The following is a 20,378-nucleotide window of genomic DNA, read 5'->3' as shown; positions in this document are numbered from 1 at the left end:
AATTTCGAGGATGTTATCAGTGATTTTGCGAAAATGAAATGTAGAAAAATGCCTTTAAGGTCATGATAATTGGAACTTTGATACATTTAACTTGTGAAATATTAAAATAGATGTTGTATTGCATTTTTGTAGAACTTTATGCAGCCTAAGCTTGGCTTAGTTTGTACAGTATATTGTGTTATCATATGAATACATTTTTGTACTGCTGCAACCTGCATTGTATATCTGGTCAAACAGGTCAACAACTAAAATGGACTGGGTCAGCGTGGAAAGGAGGGGGGCACCAAGATTTGTCAGTGCTTAGGGCACCAGTGAGCCTTAATCCGCCCCTGCCTATACTATAAGATGTATTACGTTATACAATAACGTAATTCCCACAATGAATGGAATGAAAGTAGCACAAAATTCCACTAGGTTTCGGGAGGCGAAGTGAACGAGTATGTCCATTCACCAACAGAAAGCTTGGAACTAGCGCCACTATAGGCGGCAAGGGAAGATAATAAGCAAGAGTTACTATTGAATGAATATATTTCTATTAAAATATCACGCCTTGCAAGTCTAAAGCGCCTGGTTTTGCGAATTTCAGTGAGTAAATATGGCGACTATAATATTCCTCCCGAATATTCCACTCGGCGCTTATGATAGCAATCGTACAAGATACGTTCATGAGACGCAACTGTTGTTTGTATTAGAAAGTATCGATGGATAAGCTGCCCCCCCCCCTTTATTGCTGTCCTAGTAATTCCAGTTATTATTAATCAGCAAGAATTCCAATAAAATGGTCTTCTGCACAAGATTGCCAGTTGCAAGAATGAAAAGAAAATAATTTCTTCAGTCTCCCACTCCTTTTATCCACATGCTTCAAATAAACTGATTAGAACGCCAGTCACACAGTTACAGGAAGGTTTTGTTTTACACTGTACCTGACTGACTACCAACAAGTACAAAATCTATCGTACAATAAAAACTACCCGAATATCATATCCAAAGTCAAACTCCATTGAATCCAGACGATTGCTAATTATTTAATTTATCTGTTTATTTAATTTCCATTCTGTATCTTGAATAAATGCGTATTTATGCATTTAACAAGCTGTCATACATTGTATCCAGTTTATTGCAAGGTTTTTGCAATAGGGCAATGGATATCTGATTTTAATCAGATTGAGTATTTTACAAATAAAGTGTCGGTAGTAACTGATGCTTTGGTATTAAAGGGTGTTGGAGAAACGAAGTTTCATAGTACTTTACTCTGTGTGTGTGTGTGTGTGTGTGTGTGATTATCCGTAAAATGCGAAGACCAAAATAATTACTGGAAGCTATTGGGATCCTATCAAATGGATTACATATGAGAGTGTGCGCTCATGTTTGGGCACATTCAGTTGAAACATAAATATTGGACCTTTTTGTGTCTACATAGGGAAAGATTAATGTGTCTGGTATATAGCAATTTAATTTCTATAGCGGTGCAGTGGGTTTGATACAAAAGGACGCGCTTTGGTTGTGGCAAAATCAATACAAATAGTTAACAAACATTATAATCTTGTAGTAACATCAAAAGTCAAAATTTAGTTGTGAATAATTTTATTAAAGTAAGTTGTAGTTTTAATGTTAACTAAACACGATCATAGTAATTTTAAGTAAGTCACTCCAGGCACATTTGCTGCTAATAATCAGTAAGTTATGTTCGGATCCGTTGCTCACTTACAACGTCAGCTGTATCATGTCTCGTAAGTGGATTGAAATGCTTTCCACTGGTAGGAGTTTAGTTATATTTCTCTTATTTGGTAGTATCTGAGACAGAGTACAATAATCTGAATCAATGATGCATTTGACTACAGTCGATTTTGATTATAGGTCTTTTGTAAACCGAGTTTTCAACTTGTATACCTTTAGAACCATGCATCCATCTTGTGTCATCACACCATGCCACTTGCAATTCCCTGTCTTTTTGTTTACCGCATACTAATCTTTGACGATCGCTATCAGAAACGGAGGCGTTCGAATTTTTATTTTCCGCAATGTAGCATTGAGGAATGTTTTGATCTTGCATTCTTGGCGAAGGTTGTCTTGTGAAATCCTGTACGGTAGTCGAAGGAATGGTCAGGTAAACTGGGTATCTAGTGTACCCTCCAGATGACTGGGAAACCAGCCCATTTTTATGATTGAGTGCTACCTGCCAAGGGGAATCTCTTGTCAATACAGTCCAGTCTACGTTGCGCTCATTTGGTCTCAGGCGGCCATCCTGATTTTCCATTGCAGTCATATAGTCCGACACTATCCAGTCTGTCAGGATAGAAGAAGGGCAGCAGGTTTTTGAAGTGGAATCCGCGTTACTGTAAAGGGGTCTCGTGCCTTGGAATGACCGAAAGTGGCCCATGTCGTCTGGATATGGATAGGGAACATTTTGGAAGAAAATGCATCTGGGAGAATCAGAGCTGCAGTGGTCCTCAACTCCAAGAAGAGCCTCGATGGTGTCAGGGTCTACAATGGGGACTTCAGATGAATCAGTCTGAAGCGATGAAAAATGGACACTCTTTAAGCATTATTATTGTAGTTATTGGAGGTTCGAGTCTATTGTCAAGGTTAATCAAGAAAAATAGGACATAATTCAAATTATTACAGTCATAATGTTTCATCGTATATTTTGATGATGTAGATAGAATTAGATGTGTTATATTGACAATGCTTTGTCACTAGTGTGTGACAAAAATGAGGCAACTGATTTTATGAAAGAATATTGTCTAATATATGAATTTCGGTTTGAAGAAAAAAAAACATTTGTTCATACAGAACTCAAAGATATGACCTGGAATCTATTATTGTTATGTAGCAGTCATTTAGATGGAAATATCGCCAGTGAGTGAAGTCAAAATTCTTAAGTTCTTATTGATTTGTATATCGATGCAAATTGACTCGTATATACTGATCATTTGCTTATGTTTCCTTAATTGGTTGTTAAATACATGTTTGACTTTATTTATATAAATTTGACTGTAATAACTGCATTTCGCAATATACATTGCCAATGTCATGCATTTATCTTGAGAATGTTTGAGAAACGTGCGAGATATTTAACTCCTAGGATTCTGTTTGATTCATCTCTCTATAAGTTTATTAAATAATATGCGACCAACAACGGCCAGAAACGGAGAAATAAAAATATCAGTTTTGCGTCCCTGCCATGCTATATTAGCCCATATGAGATTATCAGCAGCGGCAGTCGATGGGAAAGTCGACTTTGGCCCACAATCATAGATCATGCAAGCACATCTCAAAGTCGCGTAAAAAGTTTTACCATTTTATAATTGTCAAAAAGTTTTCACTTTTGCTATTAATATCAGTCGAGAAAAACTGGTTACGACTACTATCAAAGCTGGTCATCAATAGAGTTTCACTACTATTATAGAAGCTAATCGTAACAAAAGTTTCACGACTACTACCTTTTGTCACTGAGATCGCCGAAACCTTGGACCGACTTACGATGCTGACAGCAGAAGAAAACGTTTAGCAACTACTGCCGAAGCTAGTTGCGAAATGTTTTGATAGTTGTCACTAGCCAGCCAGTTAGAGGCACATATGGTTTGTGATAGATGATTAGATCACGGTAATATTATGAGCGGCGACGACATCTGGCTCGAATACGAGACCGATGCATTATCATTGGTACAGAGGAGCACGATAATAAAGACCTTAGTTATTACTGCCTACCTGCCCCTACCGTTAACATTTAACCTCGCGGGACGGGAGGGATCAATCATTGGTCTGTGTTACTGGCCGAACGAAGAGCCATTTTATTTGACCCGTTGGGGCTATTTTCACCTAAACCCTGTCGCTTCTAGCAGTACCCGACGTGAAGGGGTGAAATAGTAAAGTACGTAGACGGGGCTGTCCCGGTTGATGTTGCTAGAGTCCACATAGTAGCACGGCATCGCAGGTGATCTGCACGAAGTAGGGCTCGCTATGGAAGCCAAGAAGAAGGACAGACGTCAAGGGGACATCAAGAGAGCAAGGCGAGGATCTGCCCAAATACTCGCAGAAAGAAACATTGCTGAATTGCCACATCACGTCGTAGCATTTCTTGTCGACTACGTACAGGTAGTCCATTTTTACTCAGTTCGCCAATAGGTTCAGCATCATCGTCATTTTCGTCTTTCAGCAGTTTAACTTTCTGCGCGGATGAAGTTTTGACCGGTTCCAGTGGTCCCTTGGCGTTTTAGATTGTTTCGCAGCCGAGATGGCGATGACGTCCACGCCGTTTGACACCCCCAAAAACCCTTCAAAATACGCCCACGTACTACCTGCGACATCGTTTACATAAACGGGATACAGAAACATTGTACGGCAGCGCGGTGCTCCTCCCCCATGGCAAATATAAGCTACAAAGGGTTCTACGCAACCTGCAAGATTAAAATGTATACGATGGGGGAATGTGAAAAAACATTCACTCAAGCACAGTAACAACATCACCATCAGCTTCAGGAAGCTCCCAGATTTGCTCTGGAGCAAGGACCCCAGTAAGAAGTACCTGTTACACCACAACTATTGATGTCAGGGCACAAGGAACGATATCCAGCTAGACGCCTTCGGCCACCCAATCTCGACGAGATTTAAATCAACCGTGTAGATGACGCATCCGACCGACACGAACTGGTGTACTTGCGAAACTAAGATAGCGAGCGGCACAAGGTCGAAGTGAACTTGACGCACGACCTGAATGCTTTCAATTGGACCGGTTTCCATCGGTCACTGTCACGGATCTACAAACGAGGACCTCTAAGGTTGCCCAATCTGCTGAATAATGACTCGGGCCGAGCGGAGTCTATGGCGCCTTGTCGCCAGCTCTTGTCCAAGCGTGGAGTGCGTGCACTTTTTTGTGTTGTTAAGAATGACGCTTATTTTGGATGTTGAGACCGTCTTGATAGCCTCCCCCCCCCATAAGATGCTTGTTGTAGCCGCGTTGCTTATGGATCACCTCTGGTTCCTTTGTTTTCTCAGAGCAGATCTGCAGCGTCAGTTTGTACGCGTTGTAAGTAGCACCGCGGTACATGTAATATGGCAATGGTCTCTCACCCGGTCGTCGCGCAGGTCTTTCGCTTCTTTGTGCATAATATGTGTTGCCGGGTTCTGAAACTCCGCAAAGAGACTGCGTGCTGATTTCACCTGGATGGTTGACATGGCCTGACACGTTCATACTTCTTATATTAGTTATTAGTAACAGGTACGAGTTGTGCTGCCTCGCTTTCTTGCTAAGGCGCAGGTGATAGTGATCATTTTCTTACCCAAAACGCTGGCCACAATACCCTTGTTGTGGCTCTTGAATTTGTTAAGATTGCTCAGGATAAGTGGGAAGTCGATCCCTTTGAAGTCGAGCTCACTCAGATGCTGGTGGTACTTGCATGGTGGATCACCGTGTCTTTCGTCCAAAGGATGCAGGGTTGACAGAATATAATTTTCACGTTACTAACTGACTTTGTCGGAATGCACTTTTGTGTTGCAATGTAGCTCTGTTCCCGAAAAGAGCATTACTGAGAAATATGGGTTCGCATGGAGAATCGTTTCTTTTAAAATATGCTGTGACCACGACGGGCTTTGACATCTTGCTGGCGCAGCGCGGCTTTTTCAATCACCCTGACACCACCACTCTAGATTTCAGCATGGCGTAACCACAATTGCTTTCCAGGTTCGTGAAGCATACCCCTGAACATAGTCACAAAAGGTAGTATTTGTGAAAACTATCTGTTGACTTGTTTCTATAGTAGCTGTGAAAAGATTTAGACGACTAACTTTGGCAATATTCGTGAACATTTTAGACGACTAACTGCGACAGTTGTTGAAAAATTACAACTATTAATACACAAATAAATATTACTGTAGTCGTTTTATCAGTACAAAATACCAGATATCAAAAGTAGACCAGGAATGAACTTGCCCTTGGCAATAAACCAACCTGTGATCTAGATTATTGGTTTATGGGTACTGGTGACAGATATTTAGAATAATTTCAACGCTGTTTACATATGATTCCGAGTGGTTGAATTAATTTTGCTTACATAATGCTGATGCAAATAATTTTCTAAAATCCTGTATTTACGTTGAGACATATATGGAGGACTGGCTTCTTGACAAACGTATAAAACCAATTGTACATATAAAATAAATAAAATGAAAGCAACATTTCGTCGCTTCACTCCGTTCTGATTTTTAACTTAGTAGTTTGTTTTTTTCAATATAAGAACGTTTTTGCTTGAAACTGAAATAAATTATTTTCGATGATTTTTTTACTCTGTTCTAACAACAAATCATAATATCACATACGTCTGTGAAACGGGGGCCATGGAAGAAAAAATAAACAGTGCGTACTGTTATTTTAAATTTTAGCTCGGGGTCGTGGAAGAAAAAAAAGTGCGTAGTATTCTTGTCAAGTTTTAGCGTCCTTATCTCTGAGACCAGATATCCTATCTGAGTGAAATATGTTGTTTTTCAGTCTTATAAACACGATTTAATATAAAATGATTATAAACTGGGCTGGGTACCTCCGTTACATTAATTATACTTTGGATTTATTATAAGCTCGGTGAACTTTAATTTGTTTCTGTTACAAAGTTGGTATGATTAAAAAATATGGATGTTAGCAGTTAATTCAATATTGTAAAACATCTCATCTAAGGCAAACATCCAAAGAATCCTATGAAAATTCCGATGGAGGGGATCATGTTACACTAACGTCCATTGTGACAAAACCATAGTTAATACTGATCAATCTTTATCTTGTATTATTTTGATCAATAGCTGGATGTAAAAGTTGTCAGCATTCAGCTTAACCTTACTCAACTTCTTTATAATACTGGAGACAGCTTTCTGCTGAATCCCCATATATGCATTATTTTTAATGGTATTTGCAGAAGTTGTCTTGAAGAAATATCGCTTAAACTATGCTGAAGTAAGAATGCGTGATAGTATAAAATGCCGACTTGACGTCAGATTTTATTCGGAACAGGAAGTTACTAATTTGTACCGCATGCAGAGTTGGAATCATACGGCATGCCTACAGTAACACGTAAAACAGACAGGCAGTATGTGGTACCACAACCACCACTAAATACTACCAGCAACGTAATTTCATCATCATTAAATGCGTGACTCTAGCGAAAATCTTCTTTATTAGAACCCCCGACTGCTTAGACATTGATGAATAAAAACTAATACTAATAACATTAGCATTGTGAAGATGAAAATAAAACATAATCTGTTCAGTGTGATTGTGTTGATGACCTATGTATAACAGTGTAATAAGTACATCAGCTAATTATCCATTCATGGACAAAGTGTTGGGTGCCAATGTTCTAGATGCTGTTGTTAGATACTTTAAAATGACGATAACCAAATGTCAACATTTGTATGACACCAGTTACAATGTACTATAGATTCTGCCTGTGCCTTTTTATTCTAACAAACATAATGGCGGAAAAAGTGTAGAGAACAGCTTTCGAAGACTTTTCTTATGTCACAAAATTTCCCTGTGCACAGAAAAATATAGAGTACACACACACACACACACACATATCTATCTATCTATATCTATATATATATATATATATATATATATATATATATATATATATATATATATATATATATATATATATATATATATATATATATATATTCTTTGCGATTAATTTCTGCAGAGAATTGGAGACAGTTTTCGTACCTCCAATAAAAACTGGTTGATTAGGTCCACGTCTTCCGAAGTATGATTCTCGAAAACGTCATATGCATCCTGACATAGAGAAGCGCCTATGCTGTTGTCCCTATAGTGAGAGAAATGTAATTGATTAGTCAGGTTTTCAAAACTTTTTGTTCCGATGGGCTCCCCTGACACGCCAATTTTTCTCGCTGATTCCAAACTCCTTAGATCATTTAGAACTTCCGTCAGACGCTCTGATTTTATTCCTCTCACAAATCCTACCTCTTCTCCCGCGATGAGCTTTTTGACGGTACTGTTGAAGTTGTCCAATAAAAATTTCTTCTGGATCGCCTTTTTCTCTGTAAAGAGATTTATAATTTTTTCTCTCGATTCCAGCATCTTTTCGAACAGGAGTCTTCTGTACTTCGCCTGTCCGTCAACATTACTGTCATACGAATCGGAAGACTTGTTCGCACTCTCTTCGTAGGATTTAAATTTGGATTTTTTGTCTTTTAAAGCCTGTTTGAATCTTGTCATCACCGATGCGTACTCATCTGGAGAAACCTCGTGGTAAAAGTGGAGCCATTTCTTTATTTCAGTTAGTTGAACACCAGGTGACATGCCTAAAAATTTGTCCATCATGCGGGTGTTGGGTTTCGGATAATCCTTTTCAGCTTTGACCTCTTTTGGGTGATCTAGCAATATAAACAATATGTATATTTAAGCAACAGAAAAATGTACACGTATATCTTACATTTTGATCAGGATTTACCATATAGGTAATTAACTTCTAATGAATCAGAAATCATTGTATTATGACTGATTAAACCCACTCGTGTAAAATCAAACGGTTGGATGAAACGAACTGTTGCTGATTGTATCTTAGTAGAAATGTTTTGAACCTTCCATAACAGATCACACAAAATTCTCAAATTTGAGCAGATTTTTCATGTTTACAATTCATAATCAGTAAATATATTGTGTAATAATTACAATAAAATTATGTATTAAAATCGATTTGTTTTATTTATTTTGTGATGTAATTTCACGCAACTATACAAGCGTAATCCCTTTTGATACTGAACGATTCGAAATATATTTTGCTCCCAAACATTTATCAATATTGTAAAAAAAATCGCCGATTTTTTTAAATTACTGCTTTAAAATTCTACCATGTGTTTTCTTTCTTTTGTATTTTGTGGGCTTATTTTCGTCGTGGAGGGCATATCTGGCTCTCTCCAGGTAGCGGAGCTTTTCCCTTAAGGATAGCGTCTCCCAGTCCTTGCGGAGTAATTGATCGACCTCAGAAGGAGTTGCATCCGGTCGAGTTAATTGATAATGGCGACGGTGTTCACTGAAAAGAAGAAAAGAAATGTAAAATTTCGATTGGTCTGGGCCCCGTAAGAAAAAATCTATCTAAACACACACACACGCACGCACGCACGCACACAACACACACATACACACACAGAGCAACAAAAATCCCATATGTAGAACGTTCATTAGTAAATGGATTCTAAATTGTGATTTGTGAACCTGTGAAGATGAAAATTGTTGAGTTTTGAGCCCAGGCTCTACTAATCAAAACGTGTCTTGCGTATGTGGCCAGAGTTGGCACGTCAAAGAAAACAAAATCGTAGAAAACATGGAAAACTATGCATTTTTTTCCAGAGGTTTATATTTGCACAAAAGAACCATCTCTTTATAGATAGTGTTATCTCTTAAACCCACGTAAGCACGGATGTAACCTGTTAACAGAACAATCTAGATGTACATTTCTGGGTTGATGCCATGTTTTGTCACCTGAAACTTCTTACTGCACGTTGATTTTCTGTAAAACCTAAGTGCAGCACTTCTTCAAATATCCGTCACAGGCCAAAATAGCAGCAATGCAAACTCAGTGTTTCTAATTATAAATACAAGAACACTTCAGTCGAAAATACAGAAAGACCTGTGCGTACAAGTCATATCTTCGATTTGAATAAAATATGAAGTTCCCATGCCAAACTGTATTATCATATTTTGACTTCACACTTTTAATTGAGTTTTTTATTTGCATCTCTGAAAATATTCATTTGTAAAACTGATTTTATACGTCCGTCTTTTGGCGGACCTTTTCTGTCTGTCAGTTAACTTTCCTTTTCCGCGCGATAACTTCAGTTCCATATCATATGTGTTTGTCAAGCTTTACAAATAAGTCCTTCATGGCAAAAGAAAGAATCCAATCTACTATAAGGTCAAAAGGTCAAAGGTAAATGTTACTGTAATACAGATTTGAACCAAGTGGAGTCATTTGGATGCACCCGAGGTAAGAAATAGTTTTATCAATTTTGAGGTCAAAGATAAAAGTCACTTTTAGTAAAAGAAGAAGAAAAAAATTCACGCAATAATTGTAAGCTTATGTCACAAATTTGGACCAAACTTAATGGATGGCCTTTACTCAGCCACTGATTTTTGTAAAGAAAGGGTCAGAGATTAAATACACTGTAACTGAAAGAATTTAAACAAATGGTTTTCATGCAATATCATTAGTTCTACATCATAGACATTGGACAAACATTACGGATGCCTTGGATATGTGAGTAAGGAAGATGTTTGTGGATTGTTTGGTCAAAGTTCTCAAACGTGTACCTTCATCAAAATCTGTGGTTGGCTTAATTGTTGGGTAAAGAAGAACAAAAATGCCGTTTGCATGATAACTTTATTTCTAAACCACGTACCTTGACTAAGGTTTGAGGAGGGCTGGTATCCAAGACATTAAAGAGGAAGCCTATTTATTTTGGGGTCAGAAGATGAAAGGTCCAATGGTGGCACGCCAGGCTCTTTTGAAAAGGCACGAATTGTAGTTTTGTATTGTATGTAATTACAGCGATAATTACATGAAAGAGACGAATACGACTTGGAACACATCACTCTAGAACTGAGCTGACCTAGGACTGGATTTTTAGAAGATTGCTGACAAATTTCACATGTGTAATATATTGTATCACATACATGCAAAGATCCTTATTTGGTTATTCTCGAGCACAGACATACACCAGCTGATTGCATGGGATATCCGCTACAGATATTGGTGAGTCGAGGAGACTTCTATCTATATGCCTAATAACAAAATAAGTGAAACAAACATACTCTCATTGTTATGTGTGTTACTTTGTATTCAACCATCAACGTACACACCTCAGGTGGCAAGGGACAGTTTCGTAAATTGGCCCGTGGCAAATTTCTAAACGTATGGATATGGTGGGATTTTTGAACTATTACTGTCTAATAATAAACGACGTGGATATATTTGTGAATTTGGTCTTTCCGGCTTGTATTGTTCTTAAAACTGATGCGAGGCATGTTCACCTCATGTAGGTAATGCAAAGTATGTAGTCAGTGAAATACCAATTGTCGGGTTGGAAGCAGCGCTAGCCACCTATAACAGTAGACACGTTAGTTCAAGGCAAGTAGAATATCTCAAAAACGGCCTGGATGACAACTCTTTTGAACTGAATCAAGCTATAAGGTACACAACGTTATTCAAATTATCGCCCAGGGAAAGGGCTTGTGTTTGCACTGTGAGAATCACGTGTTCTCAAAAATGGCATTTGGGGATGAAAAATGCATGTATAAATTTGGTGGTGGGGTGAATCAACTTTTTATTCCATGAATTTCCACTGACTTGTTAGGTCAAGTGAATGATATTCTTATGTTTGGCTTTATTATACCTATAAAAATATAGACCTTTTTGACCTCACTAATGTATTTTATTTTTTTAATGAAATTTTATATTTGGCAGGTGTATGCAACATTAAATTTGTGAATCATACCTGTCCCTTGCATCCTACGTAAGGGTTCGAGCTATGGGCGAATGTACAAGTCTGAACATGCTTATGATCAGATAGCATTCTAGGGATTTTTTGCGCTCTGTCAAAGGTCGGAAATGTTGCGGTTGGGGGGTTGTGTGATCGCGAATATTGGTGAATACCCGAGTACTCGTAAAAAAAACTATCAGAAAGCCCGACCTTGAGGAGAATCTATATTGCAGTTTTGAAGTGTGGCAAGTAATGTATCAAACGCCTTTGTTAAATGCAATAGTTACTTAAAATATGGCATGATCTGTTGTATTTTACATACGCAGTCATTTACTTGCACTATCGTATTATCATAGGCTATAACTAAATGTTATTTGTTTTTCTTTTTAAGAAAATAGTACCTCGACCAAAGCACACAGGCATGCTTTTCTAGCATCGAGTTATAAAGAAGATCATCCGCATCCTTCGCTTTCTTTTCATTGCTCTTCCGTCTAGCTGACGAGGAGGGACTGTTAAACAGGTTAAAAAAAACACAGCATGTTATATACATAATTAAAAGGCTATTTCATGTTTTACACCCTTTACCCAGTGTCAGTTTTGTATCAACACATCGAAAACCTCTGCTTAAACTGACTGGAGTAGTACTATTAATTTATTTGTATCTATTGATGTCAAAATGGTGAATAGTTGTAACCCATCTTTCATGGTATCTCCCAAACTTCAAACCTAGTCAGGGTGACATACTCGTTTTGTGCCATGAATCCATCCGTCCGTCGTCTGTTCATCCGTCACACATACTTACGAAAGATGGATAAAAAACTGAGCTAAACCAGAGCAAATTCAGTATTTGGTTACATTGGGAGGTTTCCATGACCCGAAACAGATATGGTGAATGGAGGCTATTTGGTACACATTTTGTTTACTTTTCAGACCTTTTAATAGATTATTTTAAAATTATGAACGTTTCTGACAAATATCTTGCACGAACTATTAAGTAAAAATCACGTAAGGTAGACACATGTCATTTATTAGGCTTATTTGTATTTATACAGATGACTTGATTATATTTCAAGGGCCATTTTAACAATTCCTGTATAAAAATAAACATTAAAGATGTAAAAGAAAATGTACACCTATTTAAATTCATTGAACTTTTAATATAAAATCCTTGTTAGCATAATTAAGCAAAAATCATTTAAGGGAGATACATTAGGTTTGTTAAACATATTTATATTCATCTGTTGATATGTTTATAACTTTAATCAAGTTTATGGTCATTATAGCAATCGTTGCATTTTTTAATACGTTTTCGTTTTAATTTTTGGAATTAGGCTTTTTGACAAAAATCTTGTTATTACAAATTAGCAAAAATACTTCTGCTTGACATATACAATTTGGTATGCATTAGAAGGCACATGTCAATGCCTTTGCTTGATTATCGTGCCATCGAAGCATTTCTCTACATCATTTGTTCTTTAAGTTAGACTTGTGGGTGTTTATATATACAAAGATTGTTTTTGATGAGATTTGATCTTCTTCCTGGCCCCTCATGTAAACAAATGTCAAACACATTCCAGTTTTTGCAAAGTTGAGACAGTCTCTATGATGCTTTAATCCATTGATATTTTTTATCTAACAAGAAGAAAACTAAAGTCAGGACCTTACAAATTACAGACTTTATATCACACTACTAAAAACAATTTCATTTTATCAACCCTGCAAAATTGTTCCTTCCCTTGTGTCACGAATCGATGTCACTTAATGATATATATTATTTATCATGATGGTGGTGTTAGTAGGGAATGGGGAAACACTACCATCCATTTTTTGTTGTTGATTTTTTTTTGTGTGGAACGAATCATCAGTCCGTAGAGAAAAGCCCATTAGCAGCACATTTTTTACGTTAGGCCTTTGATATTAAAATATATGATCCAACACGTTCGACATGTTGCTGAAAGTGTTACAAAGTGGTACACATTCATTTGTAGAAGCAGTAACAACACCAGTTTTACTAGTTGTATGATGATGCACTTTATGTTCTCGCGGCTGCCTTTGAATTCGACTTTGTTATTACCATCCTTTCTGTTTTTGCCATTAATGTTGATGTCATCATTACATTTGTTGCTGCGGCAGCAGATGCAACGGCTAACGCGAAAAAGTAGTGTATATTATCCGGATTCTGCTTATGCTTAACTATAGTTGAAGAAGCCAAGGCACATAACGGCGATCCTAAACATTTTTTTTTAATCATCCAACGTTTGCGCTAATGTCTGTAACGTTAAAAAAGCTTAAAGAATTTACAGATCTGTCCTTTATGGAGGTTTTCGATATGATGAAATTAAAAAATAAATGCGCATCGCTAAGAATTTTCAATTAAGTTGAATGACGGTTGGCGTAAAAAAAGACATAGAAAAACAAGAACTACGACTGACATTTTTTAAAGGTCCACACTTCATCTGAAAAGACGCAACTGTCACAAAAGCATGCATGAAACAAGAAGAAAGTTTTACTAATAAGGTCGATTCTACATGACTATGACATAACTACATGAAATACACTGTAAAAGAAGACGTCAGAGAAGTTATGAAGGAATTAAACATTAAATCAAGAGGTGCTTTATAACTACAATACAATATGATAATTCATCTTGCTTATCACTGCTACATACAAAATCTCTTAGTATATAGAGGATATTTGCTTGAAACGAGTGAATAACGAATATATTTCATCGAGTGGATGAAAATACTAGAGTTTTTCACCCACTAGATTAAATGTATCCGTTATTCACTCGTTTCAAGCAAATATTCTTTTTATTTTATGCTCACATAAGTTCGCTACCTAAAGTTTGTGACACAGTCAATTAGCAGATTTCTTACGGTAATGTCAGCTGTTTACCGTACATGTTCTGCTGTGCTATGTGTACTTGAGCACAAAATTAGTTCCACATCAGATTGATAAAAAATAACTGATATTTCCAGAATAACAAACTACAAGTTTCAAGGATAACAGACAGGGAATATTAATAATGACAATGACATGTACATGAGGAAAAAGTAGTTCACTGACAGAAAATCAAAGGGAGGTAAGTATGTTCCGACCAAAAAAAAGTAGTTCCTGTAGTGAAAAAATACTGTTATTTTTTCACTACAGTGAAATATCAATATTATTTTAATTAGAAAATCAAGTAATTCACTGCTTAGCATAAAATAAATAACTTTACACCTATTCCTGGAGGCCCCGAGTGGGTTTTAGTCTCGGGCTCGGCTTTGAGATCAAAATAATCCTTTAGATGAATTAGGTAATGGACAGATAAATACAAACCAAAGGATCAGAATTTAAAGGCAATAAAGAGCTGTGCCGAACTTCGGGAATTAATTCTATCTCGGGGTGTGGGGTATGGTAGGGATTGGAGTGTGGGTAGGGTAGAACTGTTCTTCTGGCATTTATTATTTAAAAAATTGTAGTAAAGTTCGATCACAGTCAGAGTATTTTGGTGTCACAATCATTTTGAATAACTGCCTAATTTGGACTTTTACGATTGAATCGTAATGCAGTTTAATTTAGTGTCCTTAGAGTTTCGTTTCTGCGATTTCCACATCGTTGATTACGGTACACCAGGGTAAACTTCAAAATTTGCAAAGGTCAACAATTGCTAAAGATGTCGACGAAGAGTGTGGTAGCTTAAGCTGTTAAGTTTCAGCCAGGAAAAACGAAAACGATCCCGTAAATCTAAATGAAATGTATTTCCCATATTTTAAACTTGAATTTACATATTCATTCAAACATTATTTTCCTATCCTGCAACAAAACGGCATACAAATGACATTATACTAAATCTGTGTGATGAATCTTTGATACTCTACCTTGATTTCTTTGTGCCAGAATATTGACACCTGTCGTCCTTCCTTCCTTTTGAGGTTTTATTAGGAGTTCTGTTACATTTCTTTTTGTCCAAAACACCACTCACTATTTGTACCTTTGCTTTGGCGGATCCATTCTGTTCCGTATTCTCCGATGACCTAGTACTCATTTTGTTTTTGTTATAGGAAATCTCTTGTGCTTTAGTATCAGTTTCTTTCAATTTCCTGGATTGTTGTCCGAATGCAACATTCAATTTTTCTCTGATAAATGCATTTTTGGACCTGCATTTAAAAGGATATTTCATCTTTATTCTTCTTTTTATTTCTGGTGCTTGGTTTCTGTCAGTGTTTCCCGCAGAAACGTCACAGCTAGATGCCGAATAGCTGTGGTCGCTTCGGGACTCTGTGATTGGATATTCACACCCAACATCGCTATCGTAGTCCGATTCGGATGTCAAGCATAGAGAACTAAGAGCAACTTTAGGATCAAAATGTGTATTGGATGTAGCGTTCAACTTGCAGTGCTTCTTTGGATTTTTAGGTCCTTTAGACCGATTAGATCTTTTACCATTAGATGCATCTGGGTCGTTGATATTAGATGATGAAGATGGCGACGATTGTGACGATATTGGTGGATGCTTCTTGTCCTTGTCTGTATCCACACAATTTGTTCTTGGTATGATATCTGGGAATAACTCGCAAACGTTGTTAAATATATTAGGAGTAGTGCTACTTGTCGAGGATGACTCTTCCTCAGGGATTAGAGCCTTTATTGTGCTTGTAGATTCATAAGTTATGGCACGTGGAGAGGTTACTCGCTGTTTAGATTTGCTGCTTCTGAATGAGTAATCTTGGCTTGGGGAGTCGTTGTGATCGGTCCCTTTTACAACAACTGACTGTAAACATTCTGTGTCATGAAGCTCTTTCCTGTTACTGTTAATTGCATTAGATGAAACTTCTTTCATGCCAGACAAAGTAGCCGACGCCACTTTGTTTCCAATATACAGATTATCTGAATGCGAGGAAATGGATCCATTACATTCAAATGCAGCTCTGTTATGTGCGTTTGCATTATGTTTTGCTTTCTCTGAGCTATCTATAATTCTCATGTTGAATTCTTCACTTTTCTTTTCATGACTCTGTTGATTCCTTGAATTAGTGTTATATATTTTTGCATTGCTGTCTTGCACCGTTGAACACATTTTATACTGAAGAATTCTTTCGGGCAGATCTTTTTGATTTACTTCCATAATTTGGTTTTGAAAGTCTTTATCGAATTTTAAAGGTTTATTTAGGAATTTTGCCTCTTCTTTGACTTTTCCTTTAGTCTTCTTGGAAGGATTTTCATCAGAATATCCGCCTGTCACATCGATTTGACACGAGTTCTTTGCTCGAGTCCTCGTCGAGGATCTACCCAATCTTTCTTTCCAAACATTATGTTTTAAATTGATTGTATCACCGTCTTCCTTGCTATTCGATTCCTGGGGCACGTTACATAGTTTAGCTTTTGAATAAGTGTTTTTGTTCTTGTCCTCTATGGCTGAATCACTGAGTTCTTCTGGTTCTGATACAATATTCTCGGTCTCGTTGAATTTTAGCTTCGCCTCACTCGTACTTCTCTTCTGTCCCTTTTTGCACAGTGTCTTCCTTTTCGATTCTCCCTCTTTCATAATATACTGTGAAGCAATCCCGTCTTTTTTGTTATTATCCGAACTAAAACCCTCCTCATCGCATTCCTCACACAATTTAGACTTTGTAATGCGAGTAATACCCTTCACAACGCTATTTTTCGAAAATGATCCTATTGCTTCTTCGTCCATTTCAGTAATAGATGGGTCTATTTTCTTTTCTTCAGACGCTATTTTTACATCGTTTATGGGTACATTTGAAATTTCTGTTAAGAAGGTTTCTTCTTCAGTATGGTTAACACCATGTAACGGATCATGATTGTCTTTTGGCATCCTCTCAGCAGCTCTTAGGTCCAAATATACTTCCTTTGGCACCGAATATGTTCTGATTTTCTGCTCCCGCGTATTTCGGGACGTAGCAGTATTTCTCATGGAAACTACTTCATCATTTACGGCCGATGGTACATGGATGTCAACCTCTGAATGTACAGCAGGATCATCCACATGCAAATCATCAACATTTTTATCCTCAACATCTAATTTCGAATTGGGATGGTTTCCGCCAGGAACAGCTGTTTCGTTTTTATTGGATTGGTCATTCGTTTTTATACGTGTATAGACACAAAAAGCATCTTTAAGCGGAGTTCTCATTGATTTTTCTTGCAAGCGCGCGCTGCGTTTCGGTGTGATAATATCTGCACCCGATCTCTTTCGCTTTTTGGAAGGTGTTCTTCTTTGCATAATATCTTGCATTAGATCTTTTTTTGCTGAAAGCACTTTAAGTCCAGATTCTATCTCCAATTCTTGAATTAGTTCACTAACAGTAGGTGTTACATTACATTGCTTATGTGTGTTACTTGACGATTCTTCAATTCTCCCAATGGTAATAGTAGTTTTCTTATAAAAGCCACTTACATCCTCTGCAACCGACTCTCCATATATTTTCGAATTTTTCGCATCAGGTGAAATTGTTTCCTCCGATTTGTATCCTATGTTAACTCCACAGTGTTCAACTTTAGTTAAAATATCTGTAACTTCCCATCCATTTAAAAGATGGGTAGTATTTTCTTTGTGTTTATTGCAAGAACAGGTATATCCTCCTATACGTTTAAAACTCCTCTCCTTCACACCCTCCTCTGTGGTTGGCATATCATTTTGATTTGAATTCGAATCGTCCTTTGATTCAGTGGTTGATTCTTTGATCGAAAGATTCGATTCATTCGCGCCTATCACCACCTCCACTACAGCTTTGTCTCTATTACCATTAAGTTTGTATTTAGTGCTTACACAAGATTTTACATGTTTATGTAAGTCATTTTTAACACAGGCATCCAATGATAGGTTGCAACGTTCCATCTCTGGAAGCGTTGCATCGGCATTCTCGGATAAATTTGTTAAATCTGTTTTGGTCTTTTTTGCTGCTGTATAAATTATCTGACTATCTTCTCGAAGGAGTTCCATTTCCGTCGCGGAGTCTATTTCACTGTCTGCACTAGTTACAGAATGTGATAGGTTTGATTTGGAATCTGCCAGCAATGCGTCTTCCTGGCTCGCATTCAGATCCGAATCGCCACCCAAATTTGTGGTTTTGTTCAAGGATACATTAATTATGACATGACTTTTATGAAATTCATGAACTGGTACATCAATATGATTAATGTCTGTGTCATGAGATAACTGTTCCATTTTTGCTTCTGTGTCAGGATATGTATCACCTTTAGCTGCCATACTTGCCCCAGAACGGTTGATGTTAGTTGAGGCATTTCCAGATTTATTGGTCTCATCGAAAGAAGCTTCTTTTTGAGTAGACATATGAACCTTAATTTCCGTTTTGTCCCTGCCACCGATTTCAGTACACTTGATTGACTTCGGTTTCAGTGGCTGACGTTTGAAACAGACATTTAGCGGAAAACCCTCCCACAGCTCCTCTTTTGTGATCTCACTTCGAAGCTTTTTTCTTCTCTTGTACTGGTAATAATCACCATCATCATTCCATCGGTTGCAACGTTTCACTTTAATTGATAAATTGGTCTGCTGTTCATCAGAATTATGGCCTTCTTCTGTTATATACGTTTTCGTTTTGATTTGATCCCTGTCTTTCTTCAGGTTAGTGTCATCACCACTGCTACCATTGTTTTGCTCGCTTGATTCGTAATTGACTGAGGTTTGATCTTGAAATACGGGCCTAGTCTCCGCATAAGAATCATAAAAATTTATGGTTCTTTTTGTTCTTTGCTTACCAACTGGAGTTGTATTCATTTCAATCCTTTGTGACTTTAGTTTGTTTGCACTGCATTCTGTTCTAGATCTAAATGTTCTCCGCTCATCTGAGGAAACAGCTTGCACATCGGTTCCTCTCTTAGTTCCGGAACTGGACGTTTTTGGAGTTTCAATTTGAAACTGAGGCAGTCTGGCGCTTGGCGTCAATTCAAACAATTCGATAAGTTTATCTCTTTTGGATGAAAGCTCTTCATTCGTCTCCTTTGCTCGCCGTCGCAAATGACGTGGGGTATTTCTTTGTTCTGGACTAAAATCTTTGTTCCAGCAATCATCCAGATTCTTTAGTTCCCTCCTGTAATCTTCGGTCGATTGATGCCTTTGTCGAGGAGTCTTCACCCCTTGTTCAATTTGTGAACTGTGTGACAGATCATTCGAGTAATGTGTCCGTGTGTTCTTCAGATTATCGACACATTCTTCCTGCCTAGCATTAAAATTTCTCTCCGCAGCTTCCTTCCTGCCCATTTGATATTTACTGGATGGTGGAGTTGATGTTTCATATAGCCTTGGAGATTGTCTTAGCTGGTGATGAATTGACTCCCTTTTAAGGATTTCGACTTTATTGGGAGTTCTTGTAGATTTTGAGCACCCTGGTAGAAAGAAATACTAGTAATAAATAAAATTAAAGGCAAAATCAATAGGTTATTGTCAGATATGTCAGGTCGACGAGTTGACGGCATGTGACCGGATACTTCTCAACGAGACCACTTGATACATCAGGCATTGCCCATTTAATAACATGTTTATGATACACTGGAGTTTATCATTAGCACCAGTCACATGAATCTCTTCACATTACCATAGGAAAAGGTCTAAATATTCAGATGAATATACTCGTCGTAGACTTTGTTCCACTTCATTCATAATCTCCTTGATGACTCGCATGAATAAATCAAGCCATTTAGATGACGCCATAAAATAAAATTTAAATTACATCCTATTGTCATGGCGCCCATGGAAAAATATTATTCCTTATCTTTTATATCCAAGAGACTGTTAGTATAATTTTCATAAATAGTAGCATAGAAAATTTAGCTTTGCATATATACTTTTTAAGGTTTTCTGTTAATTACATGTACACAGTTCTAACGTTTATCCTAACAAAGAGGTGGCATTGAGGGGA

The 20,378-nt window shown here is 37.3% G+C and overlaps 1 protein-coding gene across 1 annotated transcript; it reads right to left on the bottom strand.

The window, feature by feature from the left end:
- Window positions 1-1,629: 1,629 nt before the first annotated feature.
- LOC149780577 (uncharacterized) lies at window positions 1,630-19,833 on the bottom strand. Its single transcript, XM_089937690.1, has 5 exons — window positions 15,354-19,833; window positions 11,892-11,999; window positions 8,863-9,044; window positions 7,715-8,385; window positions 1,630-2,512 (listed from the first exon to the last, which is right to left on the bottom strand). Exons 1-5 carry the CDS (start codon window positions 19,718-19,720, stop codon window positions 1,820-1,822), a joined length of 6,021 nt encoding a protein of 2,006 aa, XP_089793816.1. The 5' UTR covers window positions 19,721-19,833; the 3' UTR covers window positions 1,630-1,819.
- Window positions 19,834-20,378: the final 545 nt, after the last annotated feature.

This window comes from Sinohyriopsis cumingii, chromosome 16, assembly GCF_028554795.1.
Source record: "Sinohyriopsis cumingii isolate HCF-2022 chromosome 16, ASM2855479v2, whole genome shotgun sequence".
Taxonomy (NCBI): Eukaryota; Metazoa; Mollusca; class Bivalvia; order Unionida; family Unionidae; genus Sinohyriopsis; species Sinohyriopsis cumingii.
This window is presented reverse-complemented; position numbering and strand designations above follow the sequence as displayed.

What these genes read in the sequence shown, in the direction of transcription:
- LOC149780577 (XM_089937690.1), bottom strand. Translation starts at nt 19,720, where the DNA reads ATGGGCAGGAAGGAAGCTGCGGAGAGAAATTTTAATGCTAGGCAGGAA. An exon ending in TCTGGCACAAAGAAATCAAG is followed by an intron (nt 12,000 to 15,353) that starts GTAGAGTATCAA and finishes CCTGTTTAACAG; the next exon opens with TCCCTCCTCGTCAGCTAGAC. An exon ending in TCAACCAGTTTTTATTGGAG is followed by an intron (nt 2,513 to 7,714) that starts GTACGAAAACTG and finishes TCATCGCTTCAG; the next exon opens with ACTGATTCATCTGAAGTCCC.